Raw genomic sequence first — 26773 nt, 5'->3', positions numbered from 1 at the left:
TTAAGTAAGCAAATTATGGCAAATCCCATAAACTATATGCTACTTCCCATTTCTAACATAGGGATAACACTACTGATTTTTCCTAATAACACTACTGATTTTTCCTAATTTGGAGAGTTGTCTACACATGTCTACAAAATACTTTGAAAGTAGACACTGCTTTGCGAACATCTTAGATCCTGATCCTATAAACTCGTGTGTGAGTAACTTTACTCGGCTGTGTTACATGTTTGTAAGATCATGGCCATCGGTCTTAAGCTCTTTGGGAAGAGACCACACTGTCTATTATATAGAAAGGGGTCTCAACTGCCTCGTGAACATGAAGAACATGAAGAAGTTTGTGCAAAGCCTCCTTGACTTCAGTGGGGCTTCATGGAAACATGGCAACTGGCCTGCACAGATCAAAATTCAGGATCATGGTCCAGCTTGGCACCTTTGCATAATGCAGCAAAGATTATCCTTTTTCAGATACTCTTCTTCTAAGACTATCTAAGGCAGTTTTGAGATTCTGCAATTTTTTTCATACCTGGCCATGTTTACTTAATCTTAATCTGGCATTTTGAGTGCTGAAGTCTCAGCAAAGGTAAACAACCATCACTTAGTACATGATTGTACAAAACAAAGAAATAGAGAGGTAAAACTCAGTCTCCAAACCTCCACAATGTGTCATTCCATACAACGTGAAGCCTTTGTGACAGAGACATTCAAAACTTCCTGGGTAGTTGACGCAGGTGTGATCACAGGTCCTTTCAAATGAGCACTCATCTATATCTGAATTTAGAGAAAAAGTTTGAAGAAGTCAGAACTCATTCAAACCTGATGAATGGAATCTAACTCTCATTCATTGCATTGGCATTACTGATATACCTAAGCAGCATTCCTAAGTAAGAGCAGAGGGAAAACAGTAGCTGCATTTCTTTATTGCCTGTGGAAGAGAGGGCTCAGGGGTTAGGGAGGAAAAAAGGAGAGTGTGCTTTAGGAACGATGTGTTAAGGCTGCAATACTTATTTTGACTACTAGGTGACAATTTAATTTCAGATGGTGTCATACCACTAGGTCTGTGCAAAAAATTGATTTTGTTAGTGTGGCTACAAAACAAACAGAAAATCTGAAAAAATTAAACTTTTGATGTTTTTTCTGAAAAAGAAAACTGAAAAATTCAGTTTCTTTCAACATGAACATTGGTCACCTGCAAGAAAAGCGAAGGAAAACATCAATTATATGTGGAAACCTGCTGGTGTTCTCCCCCCAACCCGTTCACTGGCTTCATGGTTATAACATTAATTTGGAAGATGGGTTCCTCCTCAAGGGAACTGGACCAACATTTCCTGTCCCTCCAGAGAATATTTTGACTTCCATGATATTGGGTATTCTGAGGTGGGAGGGCCCACAAACTTCTGTCTACGCTGTTCTACTTTACTGGGGCAGAGACTGGAATTTAGGCATCACATCCCAACTCCAAGCTGAGTGCTTAAACAATGTCCTTTTCATTCTCTCTCTCTAATACATATATGATATAAACCTAATGATAAATTCTGCCTCAGAATACCTTAGGGCCTGCTGGTCGGAACACTCACCAGGTACATGGGTGCCCTTGTTTCAAATCCACTCTCCCTATGATTCAAGGCAGGGATTTCAGTGCTAAAAAACTCCCTACCCATCTCTAATTGCCAGCATTCACAAATGTGCAATGCATATTCAGATGGTAATTTTCACAATGACCATAATTAACAGCATGGCATTTCTGCTCCTTTCCAGGGCATGCAACAATCATTAAGCAGCACCAGGCCTGATTTTCAAACAACTGCTGAAACATAGGAGAGTGGAGAATTTCAGCAGGGGGTTCTTGTGTAAAATGTCCTTTAAACAATCCTTCAAGAATGCCTTTTAATTTAAAAGGTCAGATTGTTAAGAAAATGTAGCCATCTGACAGTTTTAATTTAAATGAAAAACTGCAGATAGTATCCCTTGACATAATTTGGAAGCTTTCTAGTCGTGCTCACTTTATTCTTTATTTAAAAAAAACAGACAGAACAGCCATATAACCAGGCCATTTCATCTAGTGATGGATAGATATATGCATGTGTGTCTGTGTAGTATGTAAAACAGTAGTTATATATATATGGAACAGTAGATGCCTATGTATATTACTGGGCCCACAAACTGTTTAATGAGATACTACCGACTTCTTATTTACTATTTTTGATTTGTAAGGAACAATTCTTGGCCTAGCTAACACTCATGCAAGTGCTTAACTCTGGGCCACTGGTTCTCAAGCTTTCAGACTCCAAGCATTCCTCATCGGACTGCAGGCACCCCTCCATAATTTTTGTGAATTGAGAGGCATCCGATTAAAAAAATTAATATATTCCAGCGCTTACCACCTTACAGAGGGGGTAGGCATTGGGGTGGTGGATCAGTCAGGCAGGAACAAGCCTGAGCTTGTCTGCTTATCTCCTCACACTTGACAGTACCTCAAAGGAACTGATGGCATCTCAGGGTGCTGCAGCACTCTGGTTGAGAACCACTGCTCCAGGTATGTGAATAAGCCCACTGAAGTAAAGTTCTTGTACAAGTGTTTGGAGGGTTGGGATCTTTGTGGTTTTTAGAAAATTTCTACAGTTATGACACAAACATATATTTAATATTTATAAATACATACTTGTGAAGATAAAGCACAAAAATAAATAAATAATTAACAGGTAATCATGAAACATCTGATACAAAGTGAAATCCATGTGAGAAATAAGAAAACCTGAAATCTCCAATGTATGTGCATGTTACCCTTCCCCTTGAAGATGAAACCAAAACCGGAGATCTAAAGTTTTCCTTTTTTTCACACCTGCTTCATTTTTATGAAATATTTCCTAATTTTCTTTTGAGCCCCCAAATTAATTTCTTTTTCGAGTTTTTTTTTTAACCTTGGAAAGATTTAATGATTGGAATAAAAAATGGCAAACTTTGGGAAGGGGAGAGAGAGAGAGAGAGAGAGAGAATGTGTGTGTGTATGTGCATGTGTGAAGTAAAACTTGGGAACCAGCTCTACAGTTAAAGTTTAAAAAAATTCAAATTCAGAAACAGCCAAATAATGCATTATAATTTGATTAATGTCACAGTAATTTAATTAATGTAAGACCTTATTCTGGCTTTTGATTTAATCTGAAAGTCTTTGTTTAAACCTTCATATGCCTCAAAAAAGGCCTCAGCGTAACACCATTTAAGTCAACTGGAATCATGCCATTGACTTCAGTGACTACAGGGTTAGGCCCTTTGCTTTCTGACAGTAACAAGGATTTATATCACTTTCTGGCTTCCTAAGTAACAGTTTGTCTACTAACATGTTCTTTTAGAATGGGTATATGCAATGCTGTTGAATGAAGTATCACATCTATTGTATAATTTATATTACTTCAGGATGACTAATGGAGTTGTTACAACAAATATTTTTATTATAAAGCAAATAGGGTTTAAAAGGCATTTTAGCCATTTAAATCCAGTACTCCACCTCCCGCTGCTATCATGAGAAATTCAGCCCTTGATCTTGTTATAGCTGTATGAGATTGGACACTCTCTGCAGTAATCCCTTTGGTTTGTGTTCCTTATTGCCTGACAAGATAGGACATCTCCATACTAGGTCAAGGCAACAAGTTTCCTGCACCCACAACAATGGCAAAATCACCAGTTTCCTGTGGAATTCAGCACGGGCCATAGAAAATGGAAAAATATTCACCACTTACTCTGCACTAAAGGAAGCTGGCTGCATGTTTAAGCTAGGATGCTAGAATTGTTTCTGGCCTCTCTGTCTGATATCAGTGTTCTGGGTGGTGGTGACTGCTGACTCCCAAAAGCTCTGTGATTCTTCCTTTGGATCATACTATTGCTGCACAAAGTCATGTCTATGTCATCTCTAGAAGGGTATTTTTAACTTAGTTCCTTATTCCCCAAAAGAACTAAACATCTGGGAAGTGACTGAACAGTTGTTCATTACACCTGCCTTTCACCTCCAGAGAACTGGGTTTCAAATCCTCCTTAGTTTGCAGCTGAGAATGAATTTGAGTGTCCAGACTTCACCCTTTGTTAAGAAAGAAAATTATATAGTTTGTTAACATTGTGTACTTAAGACAAGTCCAAGATTATAATGGCAGAAGTGCTGCAGGTCAGGAGTTGATCAATCGGAATAACTGATTTTTTTGGTGTGATCATGGGTGTCTGGTGCCTCTTGAGTCAGGGAGACCACATGCCCCCCTGACACTAGTCAGTGACCAGGGGGCAGGGTCCCCTGGGGGCCAATCCCGCTGGCCAGGGAGGTGTCGAGGGGGGGGTTCCCCCCAGTGGCCAATCACGTGGCCAATTTCTCTCACTGTAAAAGCAGCCGAACCGCTTTGGGAACTCCCATGGCCACTTCTGAAAGCAGCGCGGCCGCTTTTGCTGGCAACCCTGCTCCCCAGCTGGTGCTCCTGACTGCACCGCTGCCTACCGGTTAAACAGGGAGCGCAGCTGGACAGGGGGTGCACCGGTGCTCTCAGGGTGTGCACGTGCACCCCTGTGCACCCCCTACATGTCACCCCTGGGTATGATGGACAGAAAAAAAAGTTTTGAGTCAATCTGATAGTAATATTGTTTTAGCATAAAAATTAAATGCTGAAAAAATGTTTAGATCCCAAAATGAAATGTTATATTTTAGATGATTTTTACCCTTTTCTTAAAAAAAAAGTTAAATTCATTTTCAAACATTAATTTGAGATGAAAAATCAAAATGTTTTGTTTCGAAAATGACAGAGGGATAAATGACAAGAGGAACATTTCAAATTTACAAAAAAAAATTCCCCCTTGTTTCAGCTGAAACAATCTGTTAAATTTGGCACCAATACCTTCAGACGACCCCAAACTACCACTTTCAGTAAATAAACTCTTCATCTGAAATATTTCCCTGCATGGTAGTCAGGAGAAGATTATATTAGTATTTGATCATAGCTCTTGCCAGGCAGCCTTAATAGGCTTTTATTTTTATGGCTAGAGACAGAAGTTAGACATAAACTGGTTTAAGTGATTGGAAACTGGTTTAACTGTGCGCAGAATAGAAGTTCAGCACGCATAAACATCTTTCAAAATGGCCCAAACCAGTTTAAGATAAACCTGGTTGGATGTAGTATCTTAACTGATTTAGATTAAACTGGTTTAAGGAACTTCTGTCTCAGATACCCTCTTAACTCAAATTAATTCTCAGTCCCCTCCTAACTCAAATTAATTCTCAGTCCCCCAAAATCCCAGAATGCTTTACAGCCCTGGGCTGTGCTGTCTCCTCCAGCGCAACAGGGCTGGCACTGTCCCCAGCTGTCACAGCTGAGGCATCAAAGTCTCTGCTCCCTAGCCTGCTTCCTGCCTGGGCCTGTCAGCCCAGCAGGAGGGCGGCAGGGGAACAGACCCATAGAACTCCCTAGTTCCAAGCTGTACAGCAAGGAGCGGAAAAGCCCCTGTGGTGGAGGCTTTTTGCTCCCCTCACTGTAGTCAAGCCAGCCAGTCTGGGATCAGCTCAGCCCCACCCTCTCCCCAGCCATCGTGTCTTAGGTTGGGAGGAATACACCCCTCCCTGATCCTGCCTGATACTTGCTCCTCCAGCCAGGGTCTACAAAGGGGGAAGCCCCCATCAGGAAGGTTTTGGGTCCCCCCACAGCAGTCTGGAGCCATGCTGGGATTGGCTCAGCCCCACCACCTCCTCAGCTGTCCACCTCCGAGAGGCGGGGCAGGAAGGGAGGGAAATGAACTCCCTCAGCTGAGGTCTTTCCAGCATGAGACAGGGATAAATACCCACTGGGGGGCTTTTCACACTCCCTGGAGCTCAAGCTGGGCTGGGATTACCCCAGCTCTGCTCCTTCCCCAGCCATCTGCCTTTGAGCATGTAGCTGAGATGGTGGGGCTGGGGCAAGCCCAGCCTGGCTCCAAGCTGTGGGAAGCTGAAAAGCCTACTGGTGGGTGCTTTTCCCCTATGCCAGGTAGATCCCAGCTGTTGGGGCCAGCACCAGGCCAGTGGTGGAGGTTGTGTTCCCCCCTCTTGCCCTTCTCAGAGGCAGATGGCTGGGGAAGGAGCAGGGCTAGGGTGATCCCAACCTAGCTCAAGCTGTAAGGGGACAAACCCAGTAAATACTTCCCCCAGCCCCACGCCAGACAGACACTAGCTAGGGGGCCTGTGATGGGCGGCCTGGGCCAGGCGGGGTGGGAGGTGTATTCCCACCACTATGCCTTCCCTAGTCATCCATCTCCAAGAGGCAGGGGAAGGGGCAGGGCTGGGGTCATCCCAGTCTGGCTTCAAGCTGGGTCAGGGCATGAAAAGACCCCCAGTTGGGGCTTGCCCCTGCACCCTGAAGAACCCAGCTGCCAATCAGGCCTGGGCTGTCCCTGAACTGGGATCAGCAGTGTTAGTTAGCGTGGCCGTGAGGGGTGGTGCATGCAAGTGACCACAGGCTCCTGGCCTGGGCCAATACAGGCTTTTGCCTGTCTTGACCACCCAAACACTTTGCTTTAGTTTGTAATCAATTCAACTGAGGTAGCTTAGAAAAAACTGAGAAGATTGAATCAATTTTGCCTTGGGTTTGTTGAACTTCTGTACTTATCCGATGAACCTTAAATTTGGCTGTTGCATTCATATAGGGAAGTAAGGATAGAATGGTCAGTGTAGGGGATAACATGCTATAGTTGTGAAAGTCTGTTGATTTTGTTCTTTATATTGTCTTCTATTTCAATTTCTAAACATAACAGAAGCATTCCATATTATATATAAACTAACCTTCTTTTTCAGTAACTTCTCAATTACTGACCTAAAGAGGCATTTTGACTGTGCCTTGGAGCAGCTTTGCTACCCCACATATTTAAATGGAACACCTTCCCATTGTCCATGCCTCTCATTGTCTGGGCATGAGTAAAAAAATAAATCACCCTGTTTTTAGCACATAAGAGACATTTTCAGGAATGACTGGGAGGATGAGATCAAATTAACCCTGACTGTCACAAGGATGAGTTCCAACTGAAGGGCAGGGTTCAAATTATGAGGGAGCTCAGGGGGGCTAAGTCCCCCCCCCATAAGTGATAAGAGCCCTTATGTAAGATTTGAAAATCATAACCAGGGCGGTCTCTGATTTTATTAGGGCATTGTGATGGGCAGCCCAATTTTTTTTGCAGATCCTCCCAAAAGTCAAAGTGTAATTTCAACCCTGCTGAAGGGTAATAAAAATGGCTGCTTTCCTACCATCACACCTCACAGAAGATAGATGCTAAATCAGGGTTTCACAGAGCTCTACTGATGGAAGCAACCCAGATAATGTGCTGACTCAGTATATCCAATGGCCACGCTAGCTTTGGCTGAAACAACAACCTTTTGGGCCACTGACAGCTTGCGTTCAGTCAAGAGGGAAGACAAGCAGTGCTGGGGCCTTCCATTACTCCAAGCCCTACCCCCTCATGACAGAATTTCCACTGTCAGGTGTTTACACTGTGGTTGGCACGATCTCAGGTAATATCTTCCAGGATTGCTAGCATTTTACATGACAGCCCTGAAGGGGAGAGCATCTGAACATAGAAACAGGCTCACCTGCCTTTCCTTCTTCCAGAAGCGTTTAGTGGGCTTATATAAACACAGGATTTTCATGCGTTTTTGTGGTATCTAAATGTTGCCAATAATGTGTTGCTATTTCTTCTCTGGATTGGGACTATGTTCCTATTATTTCAGTTGCGGGTTGGGCTTTTTAGTTGTTGCTGCTATGTTTTTCATTATCCTAATTTTTTTACACTTACACACAGTCTTTTAAAGGACTTGATTTTCCCCAACACCGAACTCAAAAATAGGTGCCAGAGTGATAGTCCTGGAAAATGAAGTGCTCTATTTATCTTCAGAAGAGGAGGGATTGCAGAAACAGAAATAGTTTCTTGTAAGCTTCCTTGCACAGCTCAGCCTCAGTGCCAGTCTAGAGCAACCACTACCAGAAGGGACAAAGTAATTCATTTTTCTGTACTCATCCAGTCCCTGGCATTTCTGCAAAGGATTTCCAAGTGTAACCCAGGTACACCCAAGGGTGTGCCCTATTCTCAATAGGATGGGATGGGTAAGCAGGAGGGGATGCTGTGAGAGGGATCCCAGAATTTCAAGCAGATCCCTCTTTCCTCTATAGAGGTAGCCCAAGCCCAAAGTTCTTAACTATATACAATTTATTGAGTTATAATATACGTAAACATAAAACTAAATATCATATACATATATTTACACAGTGAATATTAACCAATAACCAAGGTCAAACCCTAAATAACACTATTTACAACATCACAATACAACATTTCAATTGCAAAATATAAGGCACAAACATGAACAATCTTAACATCTATTTCCTTAATATAGTTCCTGAACAATGGCAGGAGATAGTTCTCCTTCCAACGGGGTCCCCTATGGGGGAGGGTGGCCAGGAAGCACCAGAGGCCCCTCCCCTTAGGGCCTTGACTAGGCGGGAGTGGGGAGGGGCTGCTCACCCAGCCCCTTCTCTGGGTCTGCCTGCCCCAAATGTTTCTCCTGTGGGACCCAAGGGCCCAATGACTCACGCTTCCTCAGGTGGCTGTGGTCAGAGCACAGCTCAATGGGGTCTCCTCTGCTGGAGCACCTATCCAGGCCTCTCCTGCACCACTGGGCTTTTCTCCACCCTGTGCCCTGCTCTGGGCACCAAGGGCTCAGCTCCTCTCAGCTGCTGCCCTACTAGTGCTGGCTCCTGGGTGCAGCACTATCATTTCCCCATGTCCTGGCTTGGCACTGAGGGCTCTCTTAGCACAGCCCTTCAGGCTCTGGCCAGCCGTCCTCACGCCAGGTGGCTAACCCAAGCAGCCTTCGCTGCTCCTTGGCTCCCAAGGCTCGGGCCTGTGCACCATGGGACCTGGCTGCTTGCTGGGAGATAAGGCCTGAGCCACCTCACTGTGAGCCCCAATGCCCTGCTGAGGTTGTAGGCTCAAGCCGCCCACTTGTAGCTCCCAAAGCCTGGGCTCCATGCACCAAACTGTGCACCATGATGGGCCAGAGCAGTCTCACACTGCTCCCAGGGCCGGGTCTCCGCACACCGTCCCTGTGCGCCGTCAACAGCCCGAGCAATCTTGCACCATTCCCAAGGCTGGTCCTTCAGTGGTAGCTTCAGGAGCCTTGGGCCTGTTGCCTGCTGAGGGAGAGCTCTCCAGCTTTTCTTGGCTCCACTCTTCGAGTCCCTCACTGCATCTGCCCCTTGTGCTGGGCATGCAGCCCCTTTTATACGTTCCAGGGCTTCACCCCTGAAGTCTTCTGGACCTGACAGTTTACAGTCTTTAATCGGATCTGGGGGAGCTCTTCTCCCCCACCCCTCAGGAAAGGGGCGTAACTTTATTTCTCCTGCTGCCTCCTGATTGGTGGATGGGCTCCATCTCAAGCCTGGGACTCAACCCAAGCTCTGAAAGGTAAGCCTGCACAAGTAAAGAAGAGCTAATTGTGCCAGTGATGGTCATCTGTGAACTAAAAGCACAGGGCACTGAAAAGAGCCATCAGACAGTAATGATTTCTGGTGAGTCTGAAACTGAGTTGGATTAATGTCAAGGTGAAAGACTCCTTTCTGTATTCTGCCACCCTTCTCTGAGTGCAGTGCTCTGCATTTTGGAACATTATTGGCTTTCTTCTCTGAAACCATCTCCAAAGCAATTAATCAAAACAGATTCGGTTAAATACAAAACAAATAATTTTTTACAGAATTGGGATTGCGAGACAAACTGTTCAAACCTAAAGGTTCAAAAGTGAAGCTAACAAATGACATTGGATTTTGACATGGTTTTGTCACGCAAACTGGTGAGGAAACACCTGTAGCAGCTTCTTAACAAAATTTACAAACTGAAAAAATGCATTCAGACAGAGACATGTGGGATTTTGCTAAGTACAGCTGCGACTGCTGTAGAGTAGAACCAATGTTCCTCAGCTGGCCTACTGAGATACTTATAAAAAATAGCCAAAATACGGATATGTAGCTAAAATACGGATATATAGCTAAAACCACAGCTGCCCAAAATAAAGGTCAGCTTTAGGACTGAGGTAGGAGGTCAGTCGTGCTGTCTGAGATGTTTTCTGTGTGATGCAATGAAGAGCTGTGGGAGGATAGAGAAGAATAGCACACAGAGATGGAAGCAAAGCAAGAGAGATCTAAAGCTAGCCAGAGAAGTACTTGTAGCACACCCCTGAAAAACAAGCTGAGAGAGCACTTATGAGCAGAATGCTTGGAAATGTGAAGACAGAAAATGAATTTTGCTGCTTCCTTCCTGCTGTATTCGGGGTAACAGGACATCAAGAACTTTCTTTGGGGGAATCTCTTATATGCAAACCAGATATTCCCGTCTCCATCATCAACTCCTTCCCTAATGGAAACAACCTACAAGAATCTGAATACTATTTGCATCAGAAAAATTTAATGATATTATAAAAGCATTTTGAAACTAACTATAACCACACCCTCAGCATGCAAGGTGATGTACAAAGACAATTAATTGTTATTTTTTTATGTCACAACACAAGTATATAATCATTGCCCAAGAAGCTGTGAAGAACATGAGACACAGAGCAATCAACTGGTTTCTGATTCACAGGTTAGTGGAGTTTGAATCCTGTATCCAGAGAGATGTCATTAACATCATAACTATCACAGTTTTGCGCACACTGTTAGAGCTAATGGAGTCATACCCCAATACTGTGCTATGGCATGGCATCACAATGAGCTATCCATCCAATATAAATCTATTATAATGGATTTATTTCCACTCTCTCAAACGCATCTAGTTTGTTTCTTTTTCCTGGAATTGCCCACATAGCCACAGTACAGAGGCTGTCCTCCAGTGTCCATGAGCTACAAAATGCATACATCAGATCAGCTACAGACAAAGTTTCTGTTTGCATTCTTCACCTCCCAAATCACTGCATCTTTGGAAGCATACCTTTTTCTTTCTCTCCCTGCACAAATACCCTCCGTAGCATGCACGCGTGTGCATGTGTCCACATACACACTGAATTCCTTGAAAATGGTCCTGTCAGCACTTTTAAAATACAATCTGATACTTTCCTATATACGTTTGGCTTCAAAATACTTATTTTCTGTTTTCCTTCTCTATGCCTTATCTTCCACCTTTAGCTGATGAAATCCTCTTGCATTCAGAGAGTGCCTGAAATGACCGCCTGTAATACATGATAGACATTACACAGCCTCCAGGTCTCACTCAGAGTGGCTGCTGAACTAAAGGAAAGCACTGATTTAGGCTAAACTCTTCTTCAAAGGTTGGTTTGGATTCAGTGGCCACATCTATATGAGATCTTTACTGTTCAGTAGCTCATTACTACTGCACAGTAGTACTGTGTGGCACGAACTGTGATGGAATGCTACTGAGCAATAGTAACAAGTTACTGTGCAGTCAGCATCACTAGGAAGCCATGCAGGGATGCTACTGTGCAGTAATGCTGGTTACTGCGCAGTCATTTAGTATTTGGGTATGCAAGTACCAAATAACTGTACAGTAACAACTGTGCAGTCAGCATGTCATGTAGACATGCCTAATGGGAGAAAATGTGTTACCTTGCAGATGTGTCAGCAGCAGATATACCTGAAATTTTCTGACCCAACTTGACTCATCTCTCCTCACCCTGCTCTGTCACTTGTGTGGGGCAAATATGGCCACCTCTGTTAGATAGCCTTTCAATACATGCATAACACAAATCGAGAGTAATGGCTTTTAATTAACTTCTTACATTTCAAAGTCTGCAATAACAACAACAACAAAAAATAATGAAGGATCTGGAGAAGAAGGTCACACATGGTCCTGTCTGATAAAAAAAAATTAATTTTTTTGCTTTCCTACTGAGTGCTTTTAGTAGGCAAAAAATGGAGCAGACTGCCAACCCCTTCTCCCAAACCTTTATGAATCATTGAGTAATCACACATCTTTGGGCTTCCTATTGAATGACTGAAGTCCAGTTCACCCACTTGCTGCCGAGACTTTGTTAGTACATTATTAGCAACTATGTGCAGGAAAAAAAATAGCTGGCATTATTTACTATATCTTTAACTTGAATTAAAATGTGTAAGAAGGATGGCTCCATTGGAACTTCAAACAGTGAAGGGCATCATTGTGACTAACTTTTGACTCAGACAGGGTAATTATTTATTTGAAGTGAATTTATTTATTGCTCATTGTTAGCTGTGTGATTAGTGAAGACCAGATGCAACACAAGAATCCAAGAATGAAAGGCTTTTGAAGGATATTCATTCTGTTTACAGATAAATATTCTTTTATTACAAATAATTAACTCTATCACAGGGTGTCAAGCATAAGACTCTTGGGCCAAATCTAGCGTGCAGAGCCACTGTATCTGGCTTATCTGGGAGACCACAAGAAGCTGTGGGTGGGGCATGGCCTGCCACAGAATTTGGGGCCCTCTGCCCCTTCTGGTGATGAGCTTGGGTCACTGCTGCCCCAGGACCCTTTCCCCAGATCCACTGCCTCCACTGGACCCCCACCCCAGATCCCTTGCTGCCTCTGAACCACCATCACTGCTGCTGTGGTGGCCAGGGAGGCTCCCCTCATGCCCTGGACTGGACCTGGCCCAAGAGGAACCCTACAGTCCAGATCCAGCCTGGGGCCCTAAGTGAATTTGACACCCTTGTCCCATAAAAATTCAAAACCAGATGTAAAACAAACAATCCATATAGATTGTAGAACAAACCTGCAAGCTCTGCGGCATGGAAGCACAGCATATAACTGGAAACTTAGAACTATTTATACAACTGCCAGAAATCGACACTGATATGAAGAAGGGAACATTTCCTCTGCAGTTTCTGTGGCATGGCCAACAGGATACAATTACTACTTTTCAGCTTCAAGAAAAGAAATGTGGTAGTGGTTAGAGCTGAGTTACACAGAAAGTACTTGGTTTCCATCAACTCTAGTAGTTTTAGATCTACTGCATTCAAATGGGTAGCTATGCACTGAGAAAACTCTCACTAGAAAGTTCAGGTTAACTTCATTTCCTTGATTCTGCATGTACTCTCATTAAAGAATTAGGCCCACATTTTAATCCATTCTAGATTTGGACCTCCAGGCCAAGATGTGTAACTATGGGTGAGCAATTGGGGCATGAGCCCTGGATGATAAAGGAGATCCCACAATGGAACCATAGGCCAGGAGTCCTACTTGGGGGTGGGGGTGCGGTACTGGTGTGACCAGTAGCTAGGAAGTTAACTTTCTCACCTGCCCCTATATCTGCTTTTTTACTGTCAAATTAAGTCTTCTGCATCACTGATCAGCATGTGAATCAGTGGCAGCTACCATGTTAACCTTATAGATGCTGGAGGTGCTGACAGACACCTTCCCTCAACAGCAGTGGCTAGTCCCTCCTGGCCCAGGGCACAGACACTGTCAGCTATGCCTCTGTTGAGGTGCAGTCCCATGGGAACTCAGCAGAGCTCTGCACAGGCATATAGGTTTGCTGATGTAGCTCTGATTGCAGGATCAGTTCTGTATTTCAATCCCTGCTGTGACAGGATGAAAAAAAACAGCAGAAAGTGTCTTGGGAACATAAAGACTACCTTTAGATTTGTACTTCTTTTGGGCTCTCTATTAATAAAATTAGAAATTTTTTAGAACTGCCCTCCCCACCCCCCAAAAAACCCCCCAGAACACATCAGAGACTAATATTGAGGTAATTGGCTGCCATTTTATTGCAGGCTACCTGTTCTCTTTGCTACTATTTCTATTTTTTTCCCAGCCAAGAGTTCACAAGGCTCTTAGCACAAAATTCCAAAAAAAAACAGTACCCAAGAACATGTGCTAGGTCTTGACCTTGAGCTGTTTAGAGAATAATAGCACCAAGAAACACTCTCTTGCTATCCATCTCATTATGCCCTGTTGTATCCCATGCTTTTATGGCTGTTTTACTTACTCATCAAGCTCCTGATGAAAATTTCACTTGTGCACCCCCGCTCCCCTACTAATTACCAGTGAGTAACTGAAATGCTGGAAACTGAGGGAGGGGGAGGATTCCTTTGAACAGAGAAGTGAGTGATCCCCTTGCTGTGTGGAATTCTCCCTGTGATCACAGCATAGCCCTCAATAAAGAAAAGCTGGCTCTGTCAGTTCTGATTCAACCATAACACAAAGTTTGATTTCTTCCACACAGAGCATAAAAATTCATTCAGTGATTTAGGCCTGACTTCAGGAAAACATCCCTAGTCAGTGGAGCACTTGAAAATATAGGCGTAAGGAGGTTTCCTGACATGGTACTTTAGCTTTTAGTTTTCTGACCCAGTTTATTTTTTTGAAGATGTACTTGGTTTAATCTCAATCCATATCAAAAGTTAAACTGTCAAATGTGGTCAAGGTTGCTATGCTGGACAATTCCACTCAGAAGTAAGTGCTGCAGCCCCTATCCATTAAAGAGCTGAGGTGTCACTTGATACATTTTGCATATTAATTTTGTTTGATCTGAGATTCTTTTCGAAGAGAAAAAAGGCAGCCTACAAGGAAACAGTTCCTGTTATCTGGTATGTCTGCCTATACTAACTCATATTCCCCATGTATTTAAGATGTAGAGCCAGTAATGCTTTAAGTTAGCTAGGAGTGTTTTGTTCTGCCTCATGCATCATCCATACCACTACCCACTCACTTCTGATTCAGAGAAAGGTTTCAAAGTCTGTGTTTCAGGGAGGGATTTATTGCTTTGGATGGAAACTGGAATTCAGCAGTTTCAGCCAGGTAAAAGTTGGCAGCTGATTTTGGTGTCTTTGAGGGATATCAACAGGAGGTTTGCCTAAGTAAGACCTGTTGGATTTGAATCATCATTTAAAAAGCCTGCTGTAAATGGAAGATCATGCATTATGATGCTAATGATACTGTTATTTGGCAGAAAAAAGGTTTTAAATATTTTTTCCTGCAGCATTACAAAGAACAATTCGTTTAGTATAATATTTGAAATGTACAGCAAATCAAAGCCATGTGCTAACTTCCCTCTCATGCACCTGGCCTCCTAGCCTGGTAATGTCCCTTTTGAAGAGTGGGACATGGGTGAGAAACCGTGATGGAACTTTTCAGAGGACCCTCTGAGAAGCTCCTGGTCAGAAAGGAGAGACTGGGAAACAGCAGTGACAGGTGCCAGCCATACCTGTTGGTGAAGAGAAACAATGCCCCTGCTCCCTACAGAGACCTTTCTATTTTCTTAGCAGCCCTGAGGTTGTCACCACTTCTGGATTGCAGCCAAGGGGACACCTCACTCTTCTGTCCCCTGCCCCCTCCCCCACACCTTTCATTTTCCCTGCAAGCTGCTCTGGCTCCTGCTCCAGTTAGAAGGAAGACAGTACAGAAGTGATGGTGTCCATGGTGCCTGGGTGGCAGTGGTGCAAAGTGCAGGGGCAAAAGTTGCTAGAAATGGGGTGCTGTGGAGGGAAGTGTCTCTCACCCATTTTTTGTTGCCAAAAATTGGTGTTTAAGTGGTTATTCAACACCTGTGTCAGTGGCAAAAAAAAGTGGTGACATGTTCCTCTTGCAGCAGCAAACCTCTAGCAACATTTTTCGGCTGGCGTGCCAAAAACCCCCACAATGCCCACTTTGGAAGGTGCTGGAATGCCAGAAAAACAAAACGAGGGCAGGAGGTGCATGGCAGGATGCCCTACTTGTACACCTTGCCCCCCAGTCCTGCTTATGCCCCTTTCCCCACACGAAAAGCCCCTACCCCCCAGTCCAGACTCTGTGGCTATCGAGAGCTACCCAGAATCTGGGCCAGCTGCAAACAGCTGCTGCCTCCCCGCCCCAGCCCCGGCTACAGCTGCCTCCCAGCCCCAGCCCTGGGCCCGGGCGCGGGCTCTGGGGAGGCAGCAGATACCTGCAATGCTCCCCACTGTGCTGCCCTCACTGCCACTTCCGCAGAGCAGCGCTGGAACCTGGCGCAGCATGGCACAGTGCGGGGTGCAGGAAACTGCTTACCACTCAGAGCTCCCTGCTGCCCTGGCCACATTTCCCCTGCAGGCGGGGGCAGCAGTGAGCGGCACAACCCTACGTGCTGCCCACGCTCCTCCCGTGCAGACAGGGAAACTGTGACCTGCCAGCACAGAGCTTGCAGCAGCAGGCAGCTTCCCTGTGCGGCCGCTCTGTGTGCTGCCACTCCATGTTGGACATGCTGTGCTTCCAGCTCTGCTGCCTCCCTGGAGCCCAGGGCCAGGTCTGGGCGGCAGCAGCTGTTTGTAGCTGCTCCAGGTTCTGTGGAGCTGCTGATAGCCATGGAGCTTGCAGCAGGGCTTCCATCCTCCCAGCCTTCTGCTGGGAGCACCCCATGCTCCATGGTGATCAGCAGCTACCCAGAGCCTGGGCTGGCTGCAGCCAGGAGGCTACAAGCAGCTGCACCACCCTGGGCTGGGCTCCAGGAAGGTAGCAGGTGCTTGCACTGTGTCCACTGGGGCTGGGGCGGGGAGGTAGTAGATATTTATAGCTTGCTGGCTGCAGCTGCTGCCAGCCATGGTGCTGGGGCTGCTCCCAGCAGGGCTTGCAGCCTCCCAGCCACCTGCTGGGAGCAGCCCAGGCTCCCGCTGGCAGCAGCTACCCAGCTCTGGGGCCACCTGCAGCCAGCTACTGCCTCCCTGCCCTGGCCCCAGCCTCAACGTGTGCTAAGGAAAATGGCCTTGTGTGCCATGTTCGGCACGTGTGCGGGGGGGTTGCCCACCCCTGCTCTAGCTACTGCTGCTACAGTGTGTGCAGAACTGGCCAGTTATGCCTCTGCACTGTGGGGTGGCAAGGAGATGGCAATGGAAGTGACCAGCATAGGGTATGAAGTAACAGAGAAGCTTGGTGAAAACTTTACAACCCCCAACTATACTTCATAACTGATCAGAGGGCTTTCTCCACTCTTGTAGCAGACATTTTTAGTGACATCACTACTCTCCCCCTCCTCCCCCTTCTAGACAGCAGAGACAGTGGAAGAGCTCTCAGGCCCGTGGGTCTTACCAGGAATCACAGAATCAATGAGTCGGAAGGGACCTAGACAGATCGAGTCCGACCCCCTGCCATGGGCAGGAATGAGCACTGGGGGGGAGGGGTCATAAGACCCCAGCCAGGTGCCTAACCAGTCTCCTCTTGAAGATTTCCAGGGAAGGTGGGAGCACCACCTCCTATTCCAGGCTCTGGCCATCCTTACAGTGAAGCAGTTCTTCCTAATATCCAACCTAAACCTATCCTCCCTCAGCTTGTGGCCATTGTTCCTGGTGACTCCAAGGGGGGCCCTGGTGAACAGACCTTCCCCGAGTCTCTGCTGTTGTTCCCTGATAAGGTTGTAGGCAGCCACAAGATCCCCCCTCAGTCTCCTCTTGCAGAGACTGAAGAGATTCAGGTCCCTCAGCCTCTCCTCATAGGGCTGGCCACAGAGGCCCTCAACCATACAAGTGGCCTCCTCTGGACCCTCTCCAGGTTCTCCACGTCCCTCTTGAAGTGCGGCACCCAGAACTGGACACAGTACTCCAGCTGTGGCCTGACTAGCGCCGCATAGAGGGGGAGCAAGACCTCTCTGGACCTGTTAGTGATGCCCCTGTTGATGCAGGACAGGGTGCGGTTGGCTCTGCCTATTGCTTCATCGCATTGGCGACTCATATTCATCCTGGAGTCAATCCTGACTCCAAGATCCCTCTCTGCTGAGAGGGTCAGCCCCTAACCTATAACCATAATGCTGGTTCCCTCTCCCCAGGTGCAGCACTCTGCACTTGTCCTTGTTGAACTGCATCCTGTTCAGGTCCACCCACTTCTCTAACCTATCCAGGTCTGCCTGGATGCGGTCCCTGCCTGCTGGTGTATTCGCTTTACCCCACAGCTTGGTGTCATCAGCGAACTTGAACAGGGTGCTCTCCACACCCTCGTCCGGGTTGCTAATGAAGATATTGAACAGCACCAGCCCAAGGACCGAGCCCTGGGGTAATCCGCTGCCCACACCCTCCCAGGTCGACATCGACCCGTCCATCACCACCCTCTGGGTGCGCTCCTGGAGCCAGTTTGCCACCCGTGTGACTGTGCATTTGTCAATGCCGCAGTCCCTCAGCTTGCCCACCAGAATTGGGTGGGACACCGTGTCGAAGGCCTTCTGGAAGTCCAAGAAGATGACATCGACGTTCTCCTTCACATCTAAGCTTTTTGTTACCTGGTCATAGAAAGAGACCAGGTTGGTCAGGCAGGATCAGCCTGGCACGAACCTGTGTTGGTTACCCCTCAACATCACTTCCCCTGCAGGGCTCTCACAAATGTGGCCCTTGATAATTTTTTCAAAGACCTTCCCCAGGATAGAAGTGAGGCTTACTGGCCTGTAGTTGCCAGGCTCTTCCTTCCTCCCCTTCTTGAAAACAAGGGACCACATTGGCCTTTTTCCAGTCCTCAGGGACTCGACCCAAGCACCAGGAGTCCTCAAAGAGCCGTGCCAATGGCTCCGCAGTGACACCAGCCAATTCCCTCAGCACCTGCGGATGAAGGTCACCTGGGCCCGCCGACTTGGATACATGTAAGCCCTCCAGGTAATCCTTAACTAGGTCTGAACTAACAGTCAGGGGACTTGCATCCTTCCTGGGCCTCTCTACGCTATCACCCGAGAGCACCCTATTGTCAGGAGACAGGAACGCGGAGGCGAAGAACTTGTTAAAGAGTTCTGCCTTCTCTCGCGTGTCCATCACCAACTGCCCTAACCTGCCCTGCCCTGCCCCATAGGGGTCCAATGTTACCCCAAGGAAGTTTCCGCAGAGAGATAGGGCTGATCATCTGAGGGGATTCTAGAAATGGTTTCAGTTTATTTAAAGGAGAAAATTCATATTATAGGGCCCTAGAAGCTGCTGGGAATGGAAGAAGAATCTATAGCTAGATAAAATAATGAAAGAGAGTAAGTGAACCCAGGGGAGATTATTTGATTAGGGATTTTTAACATGGTGGTTCTAAGTCTGGACCATCCAGCTCTGCAGTCTTATCACAGCTATCCGTATTCTCTTTCTTCTCTTTCCTGCTTGTTACACCTCTGAACTTAATTTCATTTGCAAGTTTTTTGCTTTTTAAAGGGCAGGGATGACATTTTCCTGGTCTGGTACTTATCACAGCAGGATCCCAATACTGATTGAAATCTACTGGCACTTCTCTCATCTAGATGTAATAACAAATTACAGTGCATTGCTACCTCTAATGATGCCACTTCTTGTTATAGCCAAGTATAACAATCTGAAGTTAGCAGGAGCTGATCTAAACTAAACACATGCACTTTTAAAATAAACATTATTTATGATACCAAAATAAAGATCAGCTTGAGCCAGTTGGCTTGCGCATGGTTATTTTTGAGTGTGATTGTTGGACACAGTACAGTTAGAGGCAACACAAAAGGCTCCACATTATAAGAAGTTCCTGGAAGGGTAGGATCTGCAGGAATAGTAAGTAAAAGTGAGACAAAGAAAGAGAAAGAGACAAAAGAGAGAAAAAAACAGAGAGAGAATTTCTGTGGCAAAGAATGCACACAAATTGCACACTGGGTTTCTGTCAATGTTTAATGGGTGTCTTTACACATGCTCAGGGGGAGGGGCACTTTAATTAGAGTGACTTCTGAGAGCCACTCTTGGAAGCCACTCTAAAGTGCCCGAAGTGTCTCTTGTGTTCGGTGTCCTGCACTTCAAAATAGCAGTGGGGTGCTTTAACTACAGCACACTCTATGGAGGTTTAGTTAAAGTGCCTCTGTTGCCATTTTGAGGAGTGGGGATGCTGAATACATGTGATGAGGAGGCAGCTGGAGCATGCTAATTAGCACACTCCAGCAGACTCGATCAATCAAGTCTGTTCCAACATGGTCTAAGTCGAACACGATAGAGCAGACATTGGGCATGTGTATAGTGCACTATCCCATTGGTCATCTATTTCAGTGCACTTGGGCTTTCCTACTCTCTGTTGTTCTAAGCTAGCTCTGTCTCTCTCTTTCTTCTCAGCATCCATTAGATGAGGGCTGTGTTATGACCAGATTCCTCTATTTATTAATATGCAACACCCAGTAGGAGGCAGTTAGTTTTGACTGCTATTATGTCCATTTTCTTACCATTGTTTTGCTAGCACAATCTAACATGCAATTAGAGTCAAATACTTTCCCAATATTCTTAAGAAAACAAAGTACTTCCATCAAAAACATTGCCAAGATTTTATGAGCAAACATGTATCCTTCCCCCCCCCCAAAAAAACAACAAAAAAACCCCACACCAATCATTTTCCAAAGTGAAGGCAAGTTGAATTATCATCTACTGCCTTTATGCCAATAAACTGCTACTATTTCAAGTGCTCAGACAGGAGCAGCTATACATCAAGAATAGAAGTCCATTAAAAGAAACTTAAGGCAGGTTTGTTTCCCCATAAACAAACGTGGTATATCAGCCTATGCTCTTCTCAAGCCAGTACTTACACAGCAATTCTGTAAGAGCAACTTAACAGCCTAATGATAGAAACATAAAAAATGCCTTTACCCTCTGGGTATTGAACAAAGAATATTCCTTGTGTCCTGGGATACACTTGCTCTGGACAGATTTTGTAAAAGGAGGAAGGGATTATTTATTTCCAAAAAAATCCCCAACCCCTCCACCAAAAAACCCTACATGGAAATCCAGACTGCATTTATTAGGAGAAAGGGTGTTTTGGGGGGGGTGGGGGGCGGGGGAAGATTTGGCAATCATATTTTGAGGTCAGCCTCCTGACAAAAACAGCTTGCTGGCAAAATTGGGTCTGACAGGGTTTGAAGTAGCTGGAATCGCTGCAGAGTGTAATTTGCAAAATGAAATCTAAAACATAAAACTTCCTTTTGTTTGCTACAAGCTGAATCCTTCATCCCTTGTTCATCCAAACTCAAGTTCTGTAGAGTGATGAGATAGAGTGAGGCTGTCCAGCTGGTGGCCTGTGGGCTGCATGTGGCCTGTAGGGGTTTAATCCATGGCCTCTGGGCTTTTACCCAGGTGCTGCTCACTCTATTGCTCTGCCTGCAGTGGCTGCCAAGATCTCTGGGGTTTCCTTTTGAGCCCTGTGCCTATCTGAGGGAGTTGTTGGTGTCACTGGGCATAACCCTAGGTAACTCAGAGGGATGGAAGACCACAAGTGTTGATGAAGCCCCTCTGCTCTAGGTCAAGGCAAGCCAGGGCCCCCCCTGGAACTTTTTGTAACCTCCTGTAACACTGGAAAACAGGATGGGTAGCAGGCAAGCTGAAACTCCCTAAAACCGTTATCTGTGGAATGCAAGGGCACCGCTCAGAGAAAGAAGGGAGGAGGGGAAGGGGGGGTGGGAGCCAGCTAGTGGAAAAATACTACTGGAAGTGACCAGGGTATAAATATACACTGTTGCAGAGCTAGGGGTGCAGGATTTGAGACAATACAGTCTCCCTGTGCCTTTTACTTGAGCTCAAATAAACTCTATCTACTTCTCCCCCCAGTGTGTTTATTGGCGCGACGCACACCGGGCAACGAACCCAATTGTTGCCTCCCTTGGGCACCTTGTGCCGGCAACAGAGTGGTGCAGGAGCCTGTGGCTAGCACGCTGGGGCAGGGGGAGGGGAAGCTGCCTGTGTACATGTACAGTGGAGTGGCTACTCAGATGCATGCTGGAGCAGTGGGGGGCACCATCCCCTTGGGTGCACAGTGTAAGGGGCACAGCTGCCTGCCCACCCATGTGTGGAGTGGTGCGATGGAGCGAGGACTGCCTGCATGCACACTAAAGCAGGAAAGGGATGTCAATGGCTAGGGACAGAAGTTACAAATAAACCAATTTAAGTTATCAGAAACTGGTTTAAAGCTGTAACAGAACAGAAGTTTAGTGCACATAAACCAGTTTCAGAATGGCTAAACTGGTTTGAGATAAGTCTGATACCACATTAAACCACGTTTAACTGATTTGGGCCAAGCTGGTTTATGGAACTTCTGTCCCAGACCCCTTCCTGGTTTAAGTTAAATCAGAGTCCCCCACATCCCAGCATAGTTTTCAGCCCTGGGCTGGGCTGTTTGCTGCATAGAGCAGGGCTGGCCCTGCCCCTCTCCTCCACAGCCAGAGCTCCAGCTGGCTGAGGAGGTGGGGGGCTATAGAGTCTGCCAGGCTTCCCCCTGACCACTGCCCCTTCCTTGCTGCTCAAGCAGGGATCTCCCTTTCTCATGGCAGGGACCCCAGTGGCACACACCCCAGCCAGCATCTGGCCATGCCCCTGATTCCCCAGGCTAGCTAATGCTGAGGTGTGGGTGTGTCCATCCAATTGCAGTGTAAACAAAGGCAGACAGAACAGTGTCTGCTTAGGGCTAGAAACTAGTGTTTTGCAAACGCAAATGCACCCTGCAGATAAGAAGAGCTTGAAACCAATGAGAGAGATGCATTTTTTTTCTTTTGTAGGGCTTGATGGATTGACAAGCTTTGTATTCTGATAAGATCCCTGCTGGCTGCAATCTGCCAGTGTTCAAGAGGGGAGAGAGAGAGGTGTGAGAAATTACCTGGTCTGCAATGAATGCAGTGCCTGTCAGTACGAAAAAGCAGGGAGAGGGAGATTGAAATGCTCAGTATCATCAACAGATACATGCAATCCACACAAACAATCCTCCCTCCCCCTCCTGTCCTTGCCTCAGAGTGCTGGCTGGCCAGCTCCCTATGACCAGGCTGCATATAAAAGACTAATAAACATTTTCTGGGAACCTCCCAGTCCCCACCAGAGAGGAGGTATTTGAATCCTGGGCTGCCCATGTACATGAGACTCTCATGACATGGCAAACCCTGGATGAACAAAAAACATTGTTATCTTCTGGTTGTGCTGTGACCAGGACAGCCAAGCTCCAGAACATCAGCATTACCACTTACCAGGGCCTCCAAATACTGCAAGATGTGTTTGGACGATCCACCCAGGGTGGAGGGGCCTATTATGAACTGCTCAGCACTTTCCAGCACAAGGGCGAAGCTATTTCCTCATACCTTCTTCGACTGGAACAGGTGCTACAGCAGGTGGCGGCCCAAGGGGCCCTCAATGTGACTGAAGTTGACTGTACAAGGCTCTGGCAAATACAAACAGGTGCTTGCTATAGTCTACCCCTCATTAGGGATCTCAATTTGGCTGGATGTAAAAGTAACCCTCCCAGTCTTGTCCAGTTTATGAAAGAGGTATGGGAGGAGGAAGAAATCCTCCACTTGAGAGAAATTATGTGGGCTCCAGAGGATGTTTCACCTTGAAGGGGACTGATTAGCTGGGTCTTGGAGGAAACTCCCCAAGAGGAGACCCCTCCAAGGACTAAGGAAGAGTCCCTGTCCCCATTACTAGCGGCTGCTGTCAGCAGGGACCCTCCTGGGGTGCAAACCTGAACAACCCTCTGTGCTCTGGCCAGGCCCAGGGTAAAAGGAACCATTCTCAAAACCCAGGGTTTGGTTATAGGCGTGGGGACTACGGGCACTTGGCCTGAGAATGTACGTAGTTGGAGAACCCAGACTTGGTGTTCCAATGGTTGAAGACCTGGTGGGAGGTGGGAAATGGGGAAGGGGTAGAGCAAGGGAGTCGGCTACACTCTGGGCCCCATCAGGCTCCCAACCCCCAACCCTGAACTCCCTGCCAGAGGGATTAATGAGGCCCAGGACAGAGGTCCCAGTTAAGGTGAATGGGTGTGAATGTTGCACTGTTCTGGACAGCGGATCCCAAGTCACCATTTTGTTTGAGTCTTTTTACAGGGAGCATTTCAGGCATTTGCCATTGCACCCTCTCACAGGTCTGGGGCTCTGTGGACTGAGCCAGGACTCCTACCCCTATAGTGGTTACAGTTCCCTATGAATAAAGTTTCCTGCATCTGTGGCTGGGATAGAGAAAGAGATATCCACTGTTGCACTGGTATACCCTGATCTGAGGTGGATGAAAGGACCCTCTCTCATCATTGGGACTAACTCCAGCCTATTCCAGGTTTTAGCCGAGTACTGTAGGCAGTAGGTGGGCCCAAGCTATCAGAAATAGCTTAAACTGCATACCCTGTGCCTATGCTAGGTGGGAACAGAGGGGTGTAGGAACTAGCTCCCAGGTCCTGGGGACCTTAGAATTCTCCACAGTTTGTAAGTGGGAACAGCAACCCCAGCAAGTAGGGTTGATAGTGGTAGAGACCTACCCTGGGAAAGGGGGACCAGGAACTTTGAAGGTTCCAGAAGGGGCGTTTGAAACCCAAGGTCAACCTCACCATGGGGGATATTGAGGTGCACCTGGGACAAAAAGGTGGCTACTGTAAGGGTAGCTGAAGTGGTAGGCTGGATGCCACAAGGTGACTCCCCACTTGTCAACTCTGAAAGATTCTTCTCTCTTTCCCCTGTGCCTGAGGCATGGAAGGCCTGGCTCCGAGAGAAACTGCAGAGCAGATCTAATGTTTTTTCCCAGCAAGAGTGGGACATGGGGGAGGCTAAGATTGTCAAGCATCAGATCCCCCTTAGCGACCCATGTCCTTTCCGCGAGAGGCCTTGCTGCATCCCATTAGCCAAGATGGGGGAGGTCAGGCGCCACTTGCAACAGTTGCTGGATCACAAAATTATCACGGGATCAAAGAACCCTTATGCCTCCCCCATAGTCACTGTATGGAAAAAGAATGGGAGTTTGAGAACATGCATTGAGTACTGCACCTTAAATGCACGCACTGTGTACATGGTCCCGCGAATACAGGAAGCCCTGGATTATCTGGTGGGCAGCAAGTGGTTTTCTGTACTTGACCTGTGTAGTGGGTATTATCAGATGCCTCTGAGGGAAGCTGATAAGGAGAAAACGGCTTTCATTTGTCCTCTGGGATTTTACCGATTTGAAAGCATGCCCCGAGGCATCTCAGGTACCCCAGCCACCTTCCAGAGGCTCATGAAAAAGTGGTTGGGGATATGCACCTGACCCAGGTATTGAATGTACTTGGACGATGTCATTGTGTTTGGCCAGGCCCTGGAGGAGCACAAGGACCGCCTTCTGTGTGTGCTGGATCTCCCATCCCCAAGCCTTACTCCCACTAGCCCCGCTCCCTGTTCCAACACAGATTCCCCCAGGAAGCCTACCTGGAATGCAGAAGTGCTATAGGCAACTGATAGGTCTCAGAAGCAGCAAAATCAATCAATCAATCAATCACATGGCTAGCAGGGAGGGGCCTACAAAGCCTCCTATCTTGCTCAGATACCAGGTGGTATTGCTGTGTTCTGTATGTGCTTCAACACTATGTCTGGCTGTTTTCCCACCTGAGGAAAACAGGTAGGAAAAAAGAGTCAGCTTCAGCCAGCTCCAGCTGCATTATTTTTTTCTTTCGGTAGATGGCTGAAATTTTTACGGACAAGTAAGAGCCTGGGGTAGTGTGGGCACTAAGGCACATAGTTAACAGCCCAGAGGTTGCAAGTTTGAGACCATAGCAAAAGGGCTTATGGCATGCCATATCAGATTCCAACAAATCTATGAATTCTACTAAATAACTTGGGAGCTGATAGATATGTAGCTCCCTGTTACAATTCATGGTGCTTCACAGAAATTGGAGTGTTGGGGCTGGGGAGTCAGGGATTGTGCTCTGTGGGTATAGGATTGAGATCCCCTTTGGGCTAGGAACAGAAGTTACAGAAACTGTTTTAAGTCACAAGAGAGTAGTTTAAACCCGTAACAGCAGAAGTTCAGTGTACATAAACCAATTTCAAGATGGCTGAGAGTGGTTTAAGATAGACCTGGTTGGATGTAGTACCAGACTTTACTGATTTGAACCAAACTGGTTTATGAAACTTCTGTCCCAGGCCCCTTCCTAGTTCAAGCTAAATCAGTCTCCCAGCATGCAGACTTGGGCTGGACTGGACTGTCTGCTCCAGCAGAGAAGGGGGTGGGGAAAAACCCTGGTCTGGGGCCAAGGAAGAGCATTAAACTTCTCTTTCCCAGGGCACAGAACTGCCCTGCTAAAAAACGTATTGCTGGCTGTGACTGTGGTCTACAGATCCCAGAGGTACCTGGAAGCAGGAAAAAAAAAGAGTGATAAGCAACGCTTGAGAGTTCTGCTGCTGTGGTTTTGGACTGAAAAACCCAGATGTCTTGCAGGCAGCAGCAAGAGGAAGTGAAGCTGGCAGGCTTTGTGGCTTCAGCAGGGGCTAGCAGGCCTACAGTTTTGACCTTGCTGTGGCTTACCACATACATGTGACATGAGTTTTGCTTTCAAGACTTCAGGGTGCAGTTTCCCTGAACTCCCTGCATCTACCTTCTTGAAACTTGGCAGGCTTCATGCCCTCAGAAGGGGCTACCATTTCTGCAAGTTTCATTCCAATCAGAACAGAAATGATAAAGTTATAGGCTGTTTTGGCCTTCCCCATTATATCCTATGGGCATAGTGTCGAAAAAGGGTCAAAATGGCAAAACTGTTTCGACGGAACAGAACAGCTGTTTCAAATAGAAACAAAATTCAAAACAGAATGCCGTTTTGTCAAAATGTTGAAATGGAACACTGCCATTTCGCAAAGCCCTAGTGTCTATCTATTCCCCCACTTCCAGCTTAATCTCTGCAGTTTAGACTTACCCACCTTGAACTGAATTGATTCAGCCTCAGAATTTTTGCCTGTCTGTACTTAGTCTTGGAACAAATCCAGTAGAGGAGCTGCCTGCCTGCAGCCCCCCCCAACAAGCCTGCCCCTCAGCTCTGGTGCTGTCTGCAGTAAGGGAGGGGGTGTGGGCTGGGGTCTAATCCACTTGCTCCCCTCCAGCTCAGGCTGGGCAAACCCTAGTCCTCA

General features: G+C 46.6%; 1 protein-coding gene across 8 annotated transcripts in view; it reads right to left on the bottom strand.

Moving 5' to 3' along the window:
• Nucleotides 1–26773, bottom strand: part of SCUBE1 (signal peptide, CUB domain and EGF like domain containing 1) — a 340412-nt gene that overhangs the window by 55600 nt on the left and 258039 nt on the right. For all 8 annotated transcript variants that reach the window (XM_019544341.1, XM_019544347.1, XM_019544342.1 and 5 more), the window contains one exon: nucleotides 655–771. In XM_019544341.1, the coding sequence (XP_019399886.1) occupies nucleotides 655–771 (117 nt within the window). The remainder of the gene's footprint in view (nucleotides 1–654; nucleotides 772–26773) is intronic.

The sequence above is a fragment of the Crocodylus porosus genome, unplaced genomic scaffold (assembly GCF_001723895.1).
Source record: "Crocodylus porosus isolate Cpor-Errol unplaced genomic scaffold, CroPor_comp1, whole genome shotgun sequence".
NCBI lineage: Eukaryota > Metazoa > Chordata > Crocodylia > Crocodylidae > Crocodylus > Crocodylus porosus.
Note: the sequence above shows the minus strand (reverse complement) of the source record. Positions and strands in the feature narration are given on the sequence as shown.